We start from the raw sequence: 19,864 nt of genomic DNA, 5'->3' as shown, positions 1-19,864 counted from the left end.
CTTAACCCAGGTGGTACACTTTTGGTACTAGCAACAATACTGAATGGAGATTTTGAAGAGTCCACATTCTCGGGTAGGTAATTAGAGCCTTTTGAGCCTCCAACCTTTGTAATCTTGGACACCCAGTGCATCTGTCCACAACAGATTACTACCTTGTGACAGTTATTCGTTGAGAAGAAAATAAACACTAAATTGGTGATTTTTTTGGTAACACACATGGTAACACAAATTTGTTGTTACACCTCTGTAATTACAGACTGCAATTACTACCAGGCACATGTTGTTATTACAGTGAAACTATGAAATTATGGAACTACAATTAACTATTATACTTGTTACAGTGTAATTACACATGTAATTACACTGTAATAATGACCCTTTAAAATGAAGTGTTACCGGGAAGGGTAAGACAAAGGTGAGGCTTCTACAGCCGTAGGAAAGCTGTTAAATGTGTGTTGTATCGGTATCTACCGGTGTACAGAGGCGACAGATTCAACTTGAACAACCTGAGTTTTCCCAACACAGGAGGTACCAAAGTAATTTAATCATATTAAACCATGTCATGGTCAACACCAATGTTTTCACATTTTTACCCTGCTTTGAATTAGAATAAAAGTCTTGCTCCGATTTGAAAATACCAGTGTGAACAGAACAATGTTCATTCCAGGGTTAAAATTAATTTTGTTACAATATATATGAACATTTGTGACCTTAGAATTACAAGGATCTATATGCAAAAATATGATTCTGAGATAATTGATAATACAGTTGAATGTTGTAAGCCATTTTTATTGGTAGAGAACATTGTACAGAACAAGGCCATGTCAATAACTCAATTTGTACACAAATGCAGATATAACCTTTCAAGCTCTTGATTTGTGTGAATATTACATGTTTTATTTAACCTTTGTTTAACCAGGGAAACCCAGTGAAAGGAGGGTCTCATTTCCAATGGTGCCCTGTGAACAACTATTCATCATATCAATACAATACTACAAAATAAATTACAGTTAACTTCAAAAGGGAGCAATAGATATAAATTATATCAGTCCTCTATATCAGTCCTCATTTATCAGGTTCTTCAAACGGAGCTTTTGAGACCAGACAATTAAGTTTAAAATTAAAATCAATTACCTGTCATTCCAGGAGCTAATGTAGATGCAAAGTAACTAAACTCAGAGGAGATCCGCAGAACCTCTAAACCCGCCAGTCTTGAGTTCCAAGACACTTTTATGAGAACAGTCTGCCCTCAAATGCTAGCCACCTGACGTTAGCTATCAAATCAGAGTTGAACAAGCTAGCTAATGTGAGTTAGCAGTCATTTTAGCTGGCCAGGTCGTGTTGAAAGCTTTCAACACGACCTGGCCAGCTAAAATGACTGCTAACTCACATTAGCTAGCTTGCTACATCATATCAAACCTATCATCTGGTTTGCTTGGTTAGCTAGCTAATGCCATGGCAAGCAAGGTAGGAATTAAGCTAGCTAGCCTGTTATGCTAACAATTACGCTAACCGTTTAGCTAGCTAGCTAATGTCATGAGAACAGTCTGCCCTCAAATGCTAGCCACCTGACGTAAGCTAGCGAATCAGAGTTGAACAAGCTAGCTAGCTAATGTGAGTTGGCAGTCATTTTAGCTGGCCAGGTCGTGTTGAAAGCTAGCTATCTAGCTAGCTACATCATATCAAACCTATCATCTGGTTTGCTTGGTTAGCTAGCTAATAGCCAATGCCATGGCAAGCAAGGTAGGAATTTAGGTAGGAATTAAGCTAGCTAGCCTGTTATGCTAACAATGACGCTAACCGTTTAGCTAGCTAGCTAATGTCAGCAAGCGAAATACTGTACATAGCTATGAGTCTGGCTGGTACTGGCAGGAGTATGGGGTAACGTTGGTTACATTCAATTCTTCAACATCTTGCTAGCTAGCTAGCTTACAACATTAGCGAAGCCAGCTGCAGTCACATATTGGCTACCTAGCAACATGACATCGTTTATAATTTATGGATACAGTGGAAATGCAATTTGAGCTAGCCCACCAAGGCCAGTGCAACCTGGGTTGACTTCAACATGAAAACGGGGCTTAAGAGTTCCAAACCTCTTTGCCAATAACAGCTAGTTTTCATTTTTCCCCTTCCCACTCAGACCACTCCCAGAGAGTCCTAGCAAAATTCTTGCTTGAGAAATTGCTCTTTGCTAAGAAGCTATTTTGTTTCTTTTTGACCATTTTGACTGAAAACAATCACAGTAAGGTTTTTAATTTTTACTCATAAATGATTTGATATTGAGATAAAAATGACTGCATTGGACCTTTAAAGGACAGCTTTATCATCAATCCAAATACTGAAATACTTACAATGGGTATGTTTGTTGACTTCTGTTTGTCAAAATTGTTAGAAAATATCAACTTTTATGTTGTTGTTAGAATTTTTGGTTATTACATTGTTATTGAAACAGATGTTTACATTTCGACCTGCAGATGTGAGGACTTTCCCCTCTTTAACCTAGAGGGATGTGAAAGGACCCAGACACTAGAAGTACCACAAGGACATTTCCTAGCTCCTTATTACCATATACAGCAACATAAAACAAGACTTTCTACCACCAAAAAAGAAAAGGCGTCCTGTCATTGGTTTATGTTGTGGTAAATTACATAGAAACCTGGACGTTATTTCTGAACTGTATTACAGGCTATGTCATGTATGGTAACAGGCTGTTCTGATTGTCTACAACAAAATGTCCAGGTGATTACATACAAATTGAGTTTGCTGTGCAACAGAATGTCAACCTTCAGGTCTAAACAGCTTACAATGTATTTTCAGTAAAAGTGGCCATTTTGGTTTTCAAATAGGACCGTAAAAATCCACATCAACCAAATTCGAAGGACAGTTCGGTCAGCGATAGCACACTATACAATGTCAGTCGGTAGAGCATGGCGCTTGCAATGCCAAGGGTTGTGGGTTTGATTCCCGCCGGGGCCACCCATATGTAAAAATGTATGCATAACTGTAAGTTGCTTTGGATAAATGGCATATACTATTATTATTTTAAGGGTTTTTATTGGATGATAATACGGGATGACAAATAAAACGTGTACTTTATTATGACATTTTTACATTTACTGTGAAGTATTTAATTTTGAGCATGAAATTGTGAACTGAAAATCTGCATTTATGGAAAAAAGCTGTATCATTTCAACAGACTGATACACTCTGTATTAGAGGTTGTACATTATGTTTGACATTTTAATAATTTGGATGGTGCTTATATTTGTCCTATTTCATACATGTACAAGTGTGTATTATATTATTTCTGCATATCCCAACTCCCCCTGAGAGTGGGGTTGTGGTCAGCCATTATCAACATTGACCCTGGAACAATTAGGATTAAGTGCCTTGCTCAAGGGCACATCAACAGATTTTCACCTTGGGGATTCGAACTAGCAACTATTCGGTTCCTGGGAAGGCGCCACGCGCTGCCCTTGTTAGTGCATAGTCATGCTTGAGACACAGGGCTGTGACAGAGACAGGTGATTTCGCAATTAATCTTTCCTCAATTACTCTATCGTCTCTCTTCGGCTTTTACTCAGAGGCCGACAGGTAGCCTAGCGGATACAGTGCTGGGCTAATAACAGATAGGTCGGTATTTCAAATCTCTGAACTGACATGGGGAAAAATCTGTCATTGTCCACTTGAGCATGCCACTAACCCTAAATGCTCCAGGGTCGCCATTAACAATGTCAGGAAAGTTGTGATGCACACTTGTAAAAACAAGCTGGATTTAAACCATATCGCCAATGACCCGTGTTAAAATGTCAAGTTAATATCTGGCATTTACTGTGAACGCAGGAACACGCCTGGAACTGTTCAGTGCTACAGCCCCAAATTTATTTTATTTTATTAAACTGTGTTGGAGGAGAGAAGGGGAGGAACATTAGACTTTCTCCTCCAATACTGTTGAGAAGGAGATGAGGGGCAAGGAGATCATGGGCGCAAGGGATCATGGAAAGAATAATTGAGATAGAGCCTAATACATCATCTGAAATGAGACCCACTGAGAGGGACTGTTGGTAGACTAGCCAATGATGCCAGCCTACTAGTTTCAGTACACTTACATCACCTAACCAGTAGTGGGCACCCTTGCTCTTCAGATGACACACCAGCCACCAACAACAGAACCACAGCTTCCCACCACAGACATGTATGTTGACTTGGGAATGTAGCCTAGAAACGCTATGCGTGGGAGTGAGTAACAGCATATGTTTAGCAATCACAGTAAATACACTGCAAACATCAACAGTGTCTTCCCACCACAGTAATTATTGCAGACTATCATCCATGTTACTCATATGTGCTGGCTGTATCATGTGATAGATATCTAGAGAAGGAATGACTACCGGTAATAGAATTGCATTATCCACTGATGGAAGGAGGGCGAGATGGAAAGAGGGAGCAGGTGGGAGGGAGGGGATGTAGATGCAGGAGGGAGGGAGGGGTACAGCGCAGTCTGTGTCCGCCTCTCATTGGAGGGAGATGCTGCTGGCCACTACTGAAATGGAGAGAGCCCGGTCCCTACTGAAATGGAGAGAGCCCCCTCCCGGCTACCCCCCTTCTCTACCCGGGTTCCCCTGCACAGCTCCCTGGAGAAAGACAGAGGATGCAGGGAGGACCAGGAGAGAGAGAAAGCGAGGGAGAGAGAAAGAGAGGTAGCGAGAGAGAGGAGGCAGTAGGACTAGGGGAGGATAGAGGAGGCAGGGAGAGACAGAAAAGAGAGAGAGGGGTAGATGAGAAGGCAAGGAGAGACAGAAGAGAGAGAGGGGTAGATGAGAAGGCAGGGAGAGACAAGAGAGAGGGGTAGATGAGAAGGCAGGGAGAGACAAGAGAGAGGGGTAGATGAGAAGGCAGGGAGAGAAAAAAGAGAGAGGGGTAGATGAGAAGGCATAGAGAGACAGAAGAGAGAGAAGGCAGAGAGGAACAGGAGTTGCTAGAAAATGCTGAGAGAAGTCACACATGCTGTTCTCACTGCTGATTTTGGCTTTCACCACCTGGGTGTATTGAAAAGGCTAATTCCATATTGATTAAATTCTGTGTTAAATGTCTGTGTTAAATGGTTAATAGCTAGCACAATACACCTGTCATATATCATACACATGCTATTCCTGTGTGATACACGAATTGAAAGATCTTAACAAAGCTATACCAATAAACAATAATGGTTGATTATTATAGACGTAAATTGTTAACCAGAATAATGGCCCCCAATTCGTGTCATAAAGAGAGGAATCACATGCTAAGTACTGCAGCTACATGACCAAATACACCCCAGTGAGAGGGGAGAGGTGTGGAGAGAGAGAGATAAAGGGGCAGTGAGAAAGAGAGAGAATGGGAGAGAGAGTGAGTGGGAAAGTAAGAAACAGAGAAGGAGACAGGAGAGAGAGCGGTAGGTGTGGCTGTCTATGAAGTAGGTCGGACTGTAAGCCTGCCTGCTCACACTAAACACATGACCATTCCGGGGCTCAGCCTATGCCTACAAGCCAACTTCCCCTCCCACCAACCCATGGGACAAGGGGACTTTGTTCTGTAGCTCTGGTCCTTCAGGAAGACTCAGCGTTAGCAAGCTGCACTAATGCCCTGGACCAGCGCTAACTGTACTGTAGCTAGCTAGCAGAGCACTCGCTGAACACCTACCTACCAGCTCACACAGACACCCCATCACACCGCCTCCACAAAATAAAAACATTAAATAACATCACTGTACATGTCTGTACATGTCTGTCCTGAGACGAAAAGAGGTATAGGGCTGGCCGTTATAATGGTTATAAAGCTCTATGAATGTGATATGTGTTTTTGTTTGGCGTGTGTAGTGTGAGCAAGGTGGAGGCAGGGAGGCTAGTAGCTAGCACAGCATATCCCAGTGCCATGGTGATGTCCCAGTGCTCTGGTTGTTGTCTCCCAGCGCAGTCACTGGGCCATGTGTGTGTGTGTAAGTGGGGGGGGGGGGGCATACTGGGAGTGGGCTGCTGAGTCAGCCTGCTCTGCTGCATTAATTTATCTGCACTGCAGTGCTGTACTCCACCACTCCCTCCCCCTCACCTTCCCTCTCTCTCTCCACCTCACTGCACTCACACAGCCATCCCCGGCAGAGCGAGGGAGAGGCGAAGGAAGAGAAGAGACGGTCAATAGAAAAAAGGACTGGGTCCGACACGCATAATTGTCTAGATGAATGGATAAGATAGAGAAAAACATTTCATATAGAAAGAACCCTGTGAGACCGAACGAGAGAGAGGAGGAGGAGCGGGGGAAGAAGAAGAGAGAGAAACACTGGGAGAGAGCTGAGCAGAGCAGGGGAGACCATGTGACTAGAAGAGAGAACCAGGCAGGGTTGAACATTTTGTGACAGTGAAAAAAAGGGAGAGGGAGGGAGGGGACAAGAAGACGGAGCAATGAGAAGGAGAGAAAGAGGGCGGGAAGGGACAGGGAGAAGGAGAGAGAAAGGAGAGGAAGGAAATGTGAATGTGTACAGTGCAATATACACATAAAGAGAGTCAGTACCATACACTGTCTGTGTGGACGTCAGCAATACAACTCTACTACATCAGATTCATACAACTCCATCTCCTCCTAAATGTATTTCCCCTCTTCCTGCTCTTATTTCAGGCGATGACAGAAATTCACACATATGCTGCATCCCAAATGGGAGCCATTTGGTCAATATTGCTGCACTATAAAGGGAATAGGGTGTCATTTGGGACACCTGATCAAAAGTAGTGAGCTATGAAGGGAATAGGGTGTCATTTGGGACACCTGATCAAAAGTAGTGAGCTATAAAGGGAATAGGGTGCCATTTGGGACGCAAACAGGGTCTTAATGTTAGGGGGGGGGGGGGTTCGGGGGGGGTGATAGTGATACTGGACCATTGGGCTATCTACTCTCTGGTTCTTTACAATGAACCACAAAGAGAAGCAGCAGTGTTGCTATACAGATGAACTCACCAACATAATGGTCTTTGGTCTGTCTTATGGCTGTGGGGGGGATGTCGTTAACATGGGGCTTTAAACAAATTCAATACAGGCCCTACATTTCAAAGGATGGCTTTCAACGGCCGGGAAGGACTGTTAGCTGCTATACCATACCACACTTGACTCTATTTCCTGGAGTGTGTTGTGATGCACTAATGACATCCACAGTACTGTAGGAAACAAACAAAACGAGCTAATAAACACAGAATGGTGAAAGAGTGCAGGGCAAGGGATTCTCAGTGCTAGGCTAGTAACAACACATTGTAAATGATGAGTAAGGGTCAGTAAAAAAAAGAACTATAAAAGACTTTCATATTTGAATTTGCATCAAAAGTGTTGCCTGCTGTAACTAAAATGAGTGAAGAATCACAATATTGTATAAGTCTATACTGTAGATAGTGCCTTTGGAAAGTATTCAGACCCCTTGACTTTTTCCAAATGTTATTCTAAAATGGATTAAATACGTTTAAAAAATGTACAGAAGTATTCAGACACTTTGCTATGAGACTCGAAATTGAGCTCAGGTACATCCTGTTTCCATTGATCATCCTTAAGATGTCTCTACAACTTGATTGGAGTCCACCTGTGGTAAATTCAGTTGATTGGACATGATTTGGAAAGGCACACACCTTTCTACATAAGGTCCCACAGTTGACAGTGCATGTCAGAGCAAAAACCAAGCCATGAGTTTGAAGGACTTGTCCGTAGAGCTCAGAGACAGGATTGTGTCGAGGCACAGATCTGGGGAAGGGTACAAAAAAATGTCTGCAGCATTGAAGGTCCCCAAAAACACAGTGCCCTCCATCATTCTTAAATGGAAGAACTTTGGAACCACCATGACTCTTCCTAGAGCTGGCAGCCTGGCCAAACTGAGCAATCGGGGGAGAAGGACCTTGGTCAGGGAGGTGACCAAGAACCCAATGGTCACTCTGACAGAGCTCTCGAATTCCTCTGTGGAGATGGGAGAACCTTCCAGTAGGACAACCATCTCTGCAGCACTCTGCCAATCAGGCCTTTATGGTAGAGTGGCCAGACGGAAGCAACTCCTCAGTAAAAGGCACATGACAGCCCACTTGGAGTTTGCCAAAAGGCACCTAAAGACTCTCAGACCATGAAAAACAAGATTCTCTGGTCTGATGAAACCAAAATTGAACTATTTTGACTGAATACCAAACGTCACATCTAGAGGAAACCTGGCACCATCCCTACGGTGAAGCATGGTGGTGGCAGCATCATGCTGTGGGGATGTTTTTCAGAGGCAGGGAGACTAGTCAGGATCGAGGCAAAGATGAATGGAGCAAACTACAGAGAGATCCTTGATGAAAACCTGCTCCAGAGTGCTCAGCACCTCAGACTGGGGCAAAGGTTCACTTTCCAACAGGACAACGACCCTAAGCACACAGCCAAGACAACGCAGGAGTGGCTTCGGGACAAGTCTCTGAATGTCCTGGAGTGGCCCAGCCAGAGCCCGGACTTGAACCCAATCAAACATCTCTGGAGAGACCTGAAAATAGCTGTGCAGCAACGCTCCCCATCCAACCTGACAGAGTTTGAGAGGATCTGCAGAGAAAAATGGGAGAAACTCCCCAAATACAGATGTGCCAAGCGTGTAGCGTCATACCCAAGAAGACTTGAAGCTGTAGTCACTGCCATAGATGCTTCAACAAAGTACTGAGTAAAGGGTCTGAATACTTATGTAAATGTTATATTTCAGTTTTTAATTTTTTATATAAATTATAAAAACCCTGTTTTTGCTGTCTCATTATTTGGTATTGTGTGTAAATTGATGAGGGAAAAAAACTATTTAATCAATTTTGGTATATGGCTGTAACGTAACAAAATGTGGAATAGTGAATACTTTCCGAAGACACTGCATGTGGAAATATTTTGAAATCTCAACCAATTGCTTTAATAAATCACAATATTGTAGAAATCTTCTGTACTGTAGAATACTGATATTCTGAATCTTGATCTATAGTTAAAAATAACCCACAGACAATACAGTTTGTAACTGGAAGGCTGCTTTATTGGTAATAAAAAGGTTCGTGCTCAAATGAAGACAATCTTTCATAAGTTCTTACTAAGAGTCCAAGTGGTTGTGCATCACTACCATCTTACTGTATATATCCTGTTTTATATCACGGTGTTCAAATGATAAACAACAGTTCGAAAAGCACTTTTTAATAATTTTTCAGCAAAAAAAGAAAAAAGCCAGTAATAAATCCATGCCAAAAAAAAAGAAAGAAAAAAGAAAACAGAGTCCCGTAATTTAATTAATTCAATATTGATACAAAAATAAATTTCAGATGGAAAGAACAGAAATATAGAAGGCAAGCTGCTTTTTCACAAGCGATAGAAGTGGGTGACACACATAAGCACAAGAAACATAACATTTTGAGTTTGAGCTGTTTTGTTAGGTAACATCACATTGTTGAAGTCTATCTAAAAGAGAAGAGGTGGGGTGTTAGTTTGTTTTCTCGCTTGTAATAGTTGTTAGGATGATCTGATCCTCGGCAGTATAATTTCTGACTCCTCGCGTCGTATGGTACGGACAGACGGTGTCGTGCTGTAGCCTCGAGTCCCCGATATACGTTGTGCTCCATAAGTTTCAACTCAACGACCACCCCACCCTCACCTGTTCCCTCCTTACACAGTTTTGAACATTTAAGTGTGGTATCATCATCTTCCCAAAAATCACAGAAAAAAGCAGAAAAAGGCACATGCCAATGAGTGGAGATAAACACTAGATTAGAAACAAACCATTCAAAGTAAGTGAGAGACGATTGAAGCACAAATGATCAGACATTGAAATGTTGAACTGTAACAGTACTGATGTTTTGTGGCTGTATTTATGTTTGGGTAGTTACTCCTAATAGGCTTTGTGGATGTAGGTGTGGATAGATACATTTACATTGACATGTAACGATAGATTGGCCTGCTGACCTTATGTATAGATAGATAGGTACTAGAGCGTTGGACGTATCTATAGACAGATCGACTATGCCTTGGTTGGGATAGACATACTCCATCTTCACTGGAAGAGGCAGTCACATCCAACCTTGTTGGGACAAATTACTGATTAGTTAGGTTGGTGAGTGAATAGTTGTGTGTCAATTTGAATGTGTGTGTGTGTGTGTGTGTGTCTATTCTGTGTATGTGTTTGTGTTTGTTAAGTGAAGGTTAAAAAGTATGAAAAGTTTGCAGTAGAATGTGAGAAATGTGCTGGTAGCATAAACCTCTAATCATATCAGGCTACAATCCATGGCAGCAGCTCCAGTGACATTGTATGAGCTATTTCCCAACACATACAGTAGGGTGCTGGAAACCAACCAGTTTTAGACATCCACTGAACATGTTGCACATAAATCAAATGTGACAAACAAACAGTGTTCTTTTGTAATATGTATATACATATAGACATATATATGTATACATGTATATATATTTTTGTATTATATAATATCTATATTTCATTCAATTTCCGTCAACAAAGTGAAAAGTGTCTCAAAAAATCCAAAAGGTAACAAATGTGACAAAGGGCATAGCTGGAAGCCATTCTATACTGTTATTGTTTCATTTTACATTATTAGTGGTAACTTTTTAAAATTCCGTATTTACAAAAAACACAACAAAGCATGCCGATAAAATAAAAGAATATAATACATTATTTATAGTTTCTCTCAAAAAGTTCCTTCCTTTTCAGTGATTGTGCCACCATAGCCTCCACTGTACATATATTTCTTATTTTTGTTCATTTTTTTTCTCTCCAAGTAAGTTCAATGATCAATGCATCACTCATCTAAAACATCACATCCAAAATGAACACGGGTTAAAATTGGATGGCATTGTTTGCTCTTATGGTTGTATCGTCAGTGAACGATCAATCGGGAATGTATTTGGTTTTAAGTGTGCAGCAGCCAAACAGACGTTATCGTTATCTGGAGACATGTCTTCATATTGTAAACAGTCCTCTAGATAGTATTATAATAGACTGGACATGGGGATATCAGGTACGGGTACAGGCAGTGTTCAATCAACACACCACAATGGCTTTAATGGTGTGTCCGTAGATACCAGGTTGTTGTCCAACCAGGCATCCGTTTGTTTGTTTGTTTGTTTGTATAGAGGACCGACCATCACGCCTGTGTAAAAAAACTAACAGCAGACACCTTAAAGAGGAAGTGTTAATATTATGTCTCATCTTGTCTAACCTGCCTGTCACTCACAGAGATCTGACTCGTATCGTTGGTTCGGCCTACGCTGGCCTGGCCTGGCCTAGCGCTCGCTCGCTCATCTTGTTTCCTCTGAGTCGTAGTAGCTTCAAACTGCCTTTAAAAACGCCTCACGTGTTCTTAAAGGCACGATTCTACTGTGAATCATGAATCAACTTACCATGAGTTGATACGAGTTGATCATACAAGGCCTATCTGATAGAAGTCTAACAGACTCTTATTCTGAAGAGACAGAGACAATCTGTGAGAAACTACGGTTGGACGGTTCACGCCACTTTGAGCTTATCCCCAGGCAGATTTTTCATTTATCAAACATACAGCAGGTGACCAATAAAAGAATAGCCTGCTAGCATATGACATGATGATGCAAGCCTGGGTCCAACATCCATACACTACAAACAGTGTTGAAGCGGTCCCACAAAGCGCAATGATACACTGACAAACATGGGACTTTCAGCACTCACTCCTAAGAAGACAAAATCACTATTCTCCCTGCTGCTCTGGCTCGCCATCTTTACTTTCTCTGATCATTTTCATTCATGGCAGTCAGTCTAGAAACTGTGGAGGGTCCGGGAGAGGATCTGTCGAGTCTCTCCATTGGTCCATTGTTATACCATCCTCCAGCTCCCTAATTAAGCCTATCAAATCAGATCTGTTTTTATTCTCTACAAACCTTCCATGGCCGACCGTCTTTTAGTCCTACAGCACATCATGCCAGGAGTGACTGAGCATGTCTTGCTGCAGCTGCTCTATGTACCCTCTATCTGTCCTCTATGTTACTTCTACAGTATGCATCTATGCTGCTTTATAGATGGCTACGCCACATACATTCTCACTGCTCGAAAATTCAAACTTTCTTCTGAGAATGATTGCACTGCAAGAAGGACATCAGATTCAGAGAAGGACATCTATTTACTTCAGAGCTGGCAACTCAAAGTGTCTGGAAAAGGCCATTGATGTACCACTGGGTCACAGTGAACAATATTCTAAGGGAACTAACTGAGTGACAGAGGACAGAAGTGGATAAAACAGATATGAAAAGAAGAACGAATCTATGGAAGCATCGCTATATCTTTAGTACATTTCAAACAGCTGTTTCAAAATCTGTTACATCTCCCCTACAGATGACACTCTCTCTTCTCTGTCCACAGATAGACAAAGCATTGGAGGAGAATTAAACATTTCAACTGACACTTGAGCTCGCTACACACAAATCTGTAAAGGATATGGCTATACAGGATATGGCATCAAACATTGCCTGTTCGTACTGCCACAGCAACAACAACAAGAAGGAGTTGGTTGGAGACCCCAGGTAAGGGGAGTAGCCGTAGTAACACAGCTAAGACTGGTAACCATAGTAACACAGGCAAGGGTGGTAACCGTTGGATGTAAAAAGGTAAATCAAGGTATGTTGCTAAGCCCCAGATTTGGTTTCTTTAGAATGGTCTGAAAAGTTTTTTTCTAAATCTGTGCATCCTCATTCTGAAGAAATACTCTTGGTACAACTCAGCAGTAACTTTCCCTATCCCTCTCAGTACAAACAGAGCAGCAAAAAACCCTTCTAGTTTCTATTTTTCATAAATGTGCCTGAATAAAACTTTGCCTCTGAGTGCCTCACTACATCCCCTGTTAAAATCCCAACGGGCTTCATAAAAAGATTGGTCTGGCAGTTGAAAAGCAACATTATAATAAAGGGTAGGTCATACCACTTTATTCCTTCAATATTGTATATGTAGATGTATATATATATATATATATATATATATATAAATCATTTCCCAGTTATAGTTCTCATATACACTTTTCCAGTGGACGGCCTCAAACGTATGGTCAAGCCATTGTAGTGGTCAGAGAATTAGTGTCTTGTGGACTATGATTACGTCATGCATGATTCCTGATCAAAACATGCCTTCATGCAAGTCATTTCTATGCATTGAACGAGCACAATAATTATTAGTTATCTGAGACTCGGTCGGTCAGAGCGAGTCCCCGCCCTTCTTCAGCCCAAGTCTAAACGCTGACTAATGCCCCCTACCCAGTGTGACAGTGTGAAAGCTCATGTAGAAAATGTATTTTCCATTATGTCGGTATAACAAAGAGAGAGAAGATGAAAAGAGGCAAATGTGACATGGGCTAAACGTTATTTGTTCTTTTTTTTGCTGCTCAAATAATGTAAAGACGCAAGTATATTCAGCACAAACAAACGAAAAGTAAAAACCCTTTGTCTACTGTTCTGGGTTTTTTCCTTTCTTTCTCTAATCTTTCATTCTTCGTATTTAAAACTTGCTTAGATGTTGATTATTGTATGTGTTTCCTTGATAAGAAGGACGGTACAGGAACTGGATGTTACAGAGGCCCAGTCAGACTGCGTGGTAGAACAGTTCTAGAGGGTTCTGTAGTGTTCCGTTCCGTTCCACTCCTGGGGTGCTCCCATAGTGGTGGACCTTTCGCTGCAGGGGCTCGTCCACACAGGGTGGTGGCAGTAAGAGACTATTTGCTCCAGTAAATCTCCCTCCATTTTGTTTGCAGGGGTTTCTGTCCCTTTTTTCCCGACGATACCCAACATATATGTAATATGTAGTATGTCAATGGTGGGCACACTTTTATTATTATTGAGTTATTATTGATAATTAATTATATTATCATGGTTCTTCCTCACATTATTTCCAAGATATAAAGAAGAAATTCATCATTAGGCAGTAAAATCCTTTTGTGATAATGATGGTGTCCTAACTAAATCCTTATCGTGGGCAACATGTACATCGCCATCGGTGGTTTTCTTCAACCGACCCTAAGTATCCAACGACGAATCTCGATCCTTCATTTTGTATTGAATTTAAGTCCGTAAACATGTTTTTTATATAGTTTTCGTACATTTTTTTTAACTTGCAAATGATCTTTTTATACAGTTGTCTGTTTGTTGGGCTCAGAGTCTGTTCTCGTTGTGTGTCTTAATTTGCTAATGACAGTCACTGAACCCTAACTAACACTTCGATTCCCGCTCATCTTTTTGGTTTCTGTCCTTCTCTTTCCTCTCTCCCTCGTTCTCCTCCTGTTTCTCCTTGTCAGGTTTGGTCACGCTGTCGTAGGAGGGAAGAGAGGCGGTGGAGGGTGTACTCTCTTTCTTCTCCTCGTTGTTGGTCCCACCATTCTCCAGCTTGGTCTTGGGCCTGCGCTTGCAGATGAAGCCCCGTTTAAGCAAGTGAGCGCGGTAGGCTTTCTGGATGCACCGTGCGGATACGTCCTCCTGGCGCCGGCGCAGTGTAGAAGTGATGGGCTCGTATGAGACCTTGGAGGGGTTAGCCGCCACAAAGCGCTCCTCCATCTGCGTGCGTAGCATGTCCAGCTCCCCACTGTCGCCCAGCACACGCTTGGTGAAGGCAAACAGGATGTCCAGGCAGTGGATGCGGTCGCCGCTGACCATGGGCATGTCCATGGCGATCAGCTCGATGGTGTTGGGTTTGGGAACGCGGAAAGGGTGCTCCAGGGTGTCGGCAAAGTCACCCAGTTTTTGGAAGGTGATGAACTGGGAAGCAGAGGGGTCGAATTTCTCCCAGATTTCATAGAAGGTCTCGAAGTCGTCTTCACTGAGCGGGTCGGCGCTCTCTTCTGTCGCTACACTGAAATTCTCTAAGATGATGGCGATGTACATATTGACTACGACAAGGAAGGAAATAATGATATACATGACAAAGAAAAATATGCCAACTGAGGGGTTGCCGCAGTTGCCTGTAGACGGTGCACCTGGGTTCTCCATGGTTGGGTCACAGTCAGGAGGGTAGTTGAGGATGGGGAGCAAGAGACCATCCCAGCCTGCAGATGTGGTGATCATGAATAAGCAGATCATGCTGTTCCCGAAGGTCTCAAAGTTATACATGTCGTCTATCCCGGCCCCGTGTTTGACGTAGCCGAAGTTGGACATTCCGAAGATGCTGAAAATGAACATGACCAGGAAGAGCAGGAGGCCGATGTTGAACAGGGCTGGAAGTGACATCATCAAGGCGAAAAGTAAAGTCCGTATGCCCTTGGCTCCTTTGATCAGACGCAGGATGCGGCCGATTCGAGCCAATCGGATAACCCTGAAAAGGGTTGGCGAAACGAAGTACTTCTCAATGATGTCAGCCAGGAACATGCCTGTGGAGGGAGAAGGTAGACAAGACAGAGCACACAGTCAGCAGAAATGACTCCCAGTGTCTACCTTCAAAATGTCTCTTCCCTTCTACGATTTTTGGAATTATAGTTACGTTTCCATCCAATTGGCTCCAGAATTTCATGCGAATATTCTACAATCCCCATAAAGAAAATCTGCCATTTTCCCACCAGCGGATTGTTTTCACAAAACGGACTTGTTGCGGATAAAAATCAGTGCGTTTTGATGTAGTGCTCACAGAATGTACTTTTTCGCTGCGTCCTGGTCAATAAGTAGTGCACTACATAAGGAAGCGGGTGCCATTCTAGACACAGCCTCACACTTCTTACACAGCCTCACTCTACTTACACAGCCTCACACTTCTTACACAGCCTGACTCTACTTACCCGCGATGGACAGGATGACCACGACCGTGTCGAACACGTTCCAGCCATTGGTGAAGTAGTAGTGGCGCAGGGCGAAGAGTTTCAGGACGAACTCGATGGTGAAAGCCACGATGAAAATGAAGTTGACCCAATAGAGGATGTTCTCCGTCTCATCCGACTGGTCGTCTGTCTCCACCATCATGGTGACCATGTTGAGGCAGATCAACATCATAATGGAGATGTCGAAGACTTGCTGGGTCACAAAGTCAAACACCAACCCTTGGATATAGTTCTGTAGAGACAAGGAGACAACAGCAAGACACACACACACACACACAGACAGAAACGTACGCATGCAGAGAACACACACACACAGACAACAACAACAACAACAACAACAACGACGACGACACACACACACACATTTTGTTAATCGCAGGGAAATCAATATGTTATCGATTGAAATCAATAGTTCAGTGTTAACATCAAATCAGAGTTTATTTGTCACATGCACAGGATACAGCAGGTGTAAACAGTACAGTGAAATGCTTCCTTGCAAGCTCTTCCTCAACAATGCAGTTATGTATAAGTCATATAAAATAAATACATACAAGAATAAAAAAGTACACATGGGAATAGTTCAAATAATGCAACAAAAAAAACAACACTAAAAACAACAGAAAACTGCAAAGTTGAGTAGGCGCTAGCAACAAGGCGACAGTCTCTGTCATCTTTCCATATCACTATTCAGTGTTCCGTCAACAATGAAATACTGACAATACTGATTTCATTCTTTTGTGGCAGTGTTTTACACCATAAAGACCGAGCCTTGTCCCATACTGTGTGTTGAGCTGGCTAAACAAATATGGAGTGATATTACTGCCAACAAACTGTTGGCACCAATATCACTCCATAAAAAAAGCCAGGCTAATAAAAGCAGAGAGCAACAGCCGACCTGTGGTCTGGGAATGGGTTTCTGGGGCTTCTTTGAACCCAGTTTCTTCATGGCGTTGTAGTACTTCTTCTGTTCCTCTGTCATGAAGATGTCCTGACCTCCAAAGTATAGGGACACACAAACATTTGGTTACAACCCAAACCTAACCAATAATACAACACTAGGCCATTAGCCAAACGTTGATAACAATACCATTAGCTGCTTTACACATTCAGAGCCGTATGCAAACAGTGTAAATAACTACATTAAACTGTGATACTTTCATATGACCAGGTATAATGCTTTATAACATGTTATAAGCATGTTTGAGCCATTATAATTTTATATTATGTATATAATATGCCATAGGATTTAGCAAAAAGAGGAGGATGAGGCGGAGGAAGAGGAAGAGAGAAAATAGGTCTTATCTTTTTCTTCTGTTGGTTGAAGTTGTCAATGATGACACCGATGAAGAGGTTGAGGGTGAAGAAGGATCCGAAGATGATGAAGATGACGAAGTAGATGTACATGTAGAGGTTGTCTTCATAGATGGGCTGGTCCTCCACCCTTCTGGAGTCTATGGCTGCGTACATGATGTCCATCCAGCCTTTGAATGTCGCCTTTGGAGGCAAAGAGATCCAATTAACTTAGAATATTCAAAGCACAAATAAAATTACGTCTCGTTTCCATATGAAGAAAAATTAAAAATGTCGAACTCAAACCCAAATTTGATGTGTGTCCTGGAGGAGATCTTGTACATGGAAAGAAATGAGGACATGTGGAAAACAGTATAAAGAACCAACAAATGGACAAACGCATAAAGGAGAGGAATAGAGGGAGAGAGAAGAGCCTCAGAGCACTGTGCAAGAGGATGGAAGGAAGAGAGAAGAGTAGACACAACATGACAAAATAGGTTAAAAACAGTGAACTGACGTGTGTGTGGGGGGGGGGGTGAGAGAGAGAGAGAGAGGGGATGAAGTGACATTCTCACCACTTGAAGCAGAGCCAGGTATCCAGCGCCAACATTGTCAAAGTTGATCTTGACATTCTTCCACCTGACCTCAGTGAAGTTCTGATTAATAAGGGCCAGGCACTGTGTCTTGTTGTTGACCTCGGTGGCAAGAAAGTTATCCTCTGAGGTCTGGTTGAAACAGTAGTAGTACTTGCCCGCGAACAAGTTGACTCCCATGATACTGAAAATCAGCCAAAAGATGAGGCAAACCAGCAACACATTCATAATGGAGGGGATGGCTCCCACCAGGGCGTTGACTACCACCTAGACCCGACCCGACGGAGGAGACAGGAGGATAGAACAGTGTGAGAGACAAAACATACTCCATGATACCTATCAACCCCCATCAGAGCAGCAGCATACTGTTATGGCATCTTATAGCAGAAAGTGGTAGCGAAATTAAATTTGACATGTTTTATTATTGGAGTCATAGAACAAATTGTGTTTCAACGTTATTATGATATTTGTATAAAGTATAGTATAGTTTACAGTACGGTTAAGAATATAGTTAGAGTACAATTTAGAGTATGTTTGTGTATATTGTAGTATAGTACAGTATAGTATAATGTAATACAGCACAGTATACTACAGTATTATCATAGTATAGTGTAGTACAGTATCATATAGTATATTACAGTATAATATAGTATAGTTTAGTAAAATCATATATAGTATAACGGTGAAAGAGCAGTATCAGCTCTGTTCTAATTAGAACGAATAGTCTTTGATCTGACCGAGCACACCGCTAGGATTGCCTAAGGGGTCTGCGCACAAACGCCGCACTTTCCTTTAGAGTGAGCATATAACTGTCAAACAAATTGAACTACAAGTGTTTTGCCACACCAGTATGCGGCCTCATCTCTTCCCAAACATTCACCACCCTCCCTCCCTCTGTCCCTTTTCATAAAACAGACTCTAAACACCCTCCACCCAGACTAACACTATCATTTCAACACAATGCAATGGAAAGCATTCTGATCCATAGGGTGCATCCTAAATAGCACCATATTCCCTATACTGTATAGCGCATTACTATATTACAAAAGTAGTCCACTTTCTGGTTAAAGGTAGTTCACTATATAGGGAATAGGGTGCAATTTGAGGGACAACACATAGACTACGTCCCACATCCACAACACCCCCCCCCCCCACACCTATCCTCCTTTACAGCTTCTATCTCCACACTACCCAGCATCCGGACAGACCGGCCTTCCATACACTGACGTGCACTAAGCTCAGCGTTCTATACTATCCAGAACCTTAAAAGGGTCATTCGGCTGTCCCCAAAGGAGAACCCTTTGAAGAACCCTTGTTGGTTCGAGGTAGAACCCTTTTGGTTCCAAGTAGAACCCTTCGGGAACCCTTTTTTTCTAAGAGGGTAGTGCATAGTGGGGTTTACCACTAGCTCACTAACAGTGTTAGGCAGGCCGACCAGACCAGCAGCTCTCAGGCACACAGCTGAGCTAAGCATGCATGTCATCTGTTTTTAGCAGACAGACTTGTTTTGTGGAGCCATATTCCCTCCTTGCATACAGTCAGGCAGACAGAGAGCAGAACGAGAGCTTCAGGAGCAGAATTCTCTCAGCAACGTGCAGGACATTGCAATGATTATTTAAAGCTACAGTCAGGGATTTTGGGAGCTGTTCAACGGTCATGTCAATGATGGATATTTATTGATTTACCCATTTGTTCTTGGAGGAATATTACTTACGAATGCTTTTAGTGCTTAGCATAAGTGGATGTCTTTATTTTAACCAAAAATATAGGTTAACTCTTCTCTTAGAGGTTAACATGTAAATGATGATATCATAGGTACTCTCTTTCTACATGTTATTGGAAGTGTTAACTACAGGCTTTTGACTGTTCCTCTTGAATGATTATGGCATATGGAGCTACTGGCTGCTAACTGGCTGCTATGGCACGGGGGTTGGATAAACACCATATGGCCAGAATGGACGCTTCAGGTAGTTGGGTGCCAACTTCTTTCTGTGTGAGTATTATAAAAATATTATAAAAATAGCTTACTGAAATAGCTGAATTAGCTGAAGGCTTGTTCTTGGACCTCTAATAATACATGTAAGAATCTATTGTGAAAAAATGAAATAGCTGTGAAGGAAAAGCTACCTTTTGAGAGGAACGATCACGATGCGTAAAGAGT

At 42.2% G+C, this 19,864-nt stretch overlaps 1 protein-coding gene and 1 long non-coding RNA gene across 6 annotated transcripts in view; one reads left to right on the top strand and one right to left on the bottom strand.

The window, feature by feature from the left end:
- The first annotated feature begins 1,391 nt into the window (after positions 1-1,391).
- LOC139542167 (uncharacterized) lies at positions 1,392-3,102 on the top strand. Its single transcript, XR_011668478.1, has 2 exons — positions 1,392-2,356; positions 2,475-3,102. It is a non-coding gene; the product is annotated as an uncharacterized lncRNA (long non-coding RNA).
- Positions 3,103-9,017: 5,915 nt separating this feature from the next.
- The window catches only part of scn8aa (sodium channel, voltage gated, type VIII, alpha subunit a), a 96,237-nt gene continuing 85,390 nt past the window's right edge, over positions 9,018-19,864 (bottom strand). For all 5 annotated transcript variants that reach the window (XM_071347256.1, XM_071347258.1, XM_071347259.1 and 2 more), the window contains 5 exons: positions 17,686-17,970; positions 17,123-17,314; positions 16,716-16,820; positions 15,782-16,052; positions 9,018-15,379 (listed from right to left, as the gene is read on the bottom strand). In XM_071347256.1, coding sequence (XP_071203357.1) covers positions 14,229-15,379; positions 15,782-16,052; positions 16,716-16,820; positions 17,123-17,314; positions 17,686-17,970 — 2,004 coding nt within the window. In that variant the 3' untranslated portion in view covers positions 9,018-14,228. The remainder of the gene's footprint in view (positions 15,380-15,781; positions 16,053-16,715; positions 16,821-17,122; positions 17,315-17,685; positions 17,971-19,864) is intronic.

This window comes from Salvelinus alpinus, chromosome 17 (assembly GCF_045679555.1).
Source record: "Salvelinus alpinus chromosome 17, SLU_Salpinus.1, whole genome shotgun sequence".
Classification (NCBI taxonomy): domain Eukaryota; kingdom Metazoa; phylum Chordata; class Actinopteri; order Salmoniformes; family Salmonidae; genus Salvelinus; species Salvelinus alpinus.
Note: the sequence above shows the minus strand (reverse complement) of the source record. Positions and strands in the feature narration are given on the sequence as shown.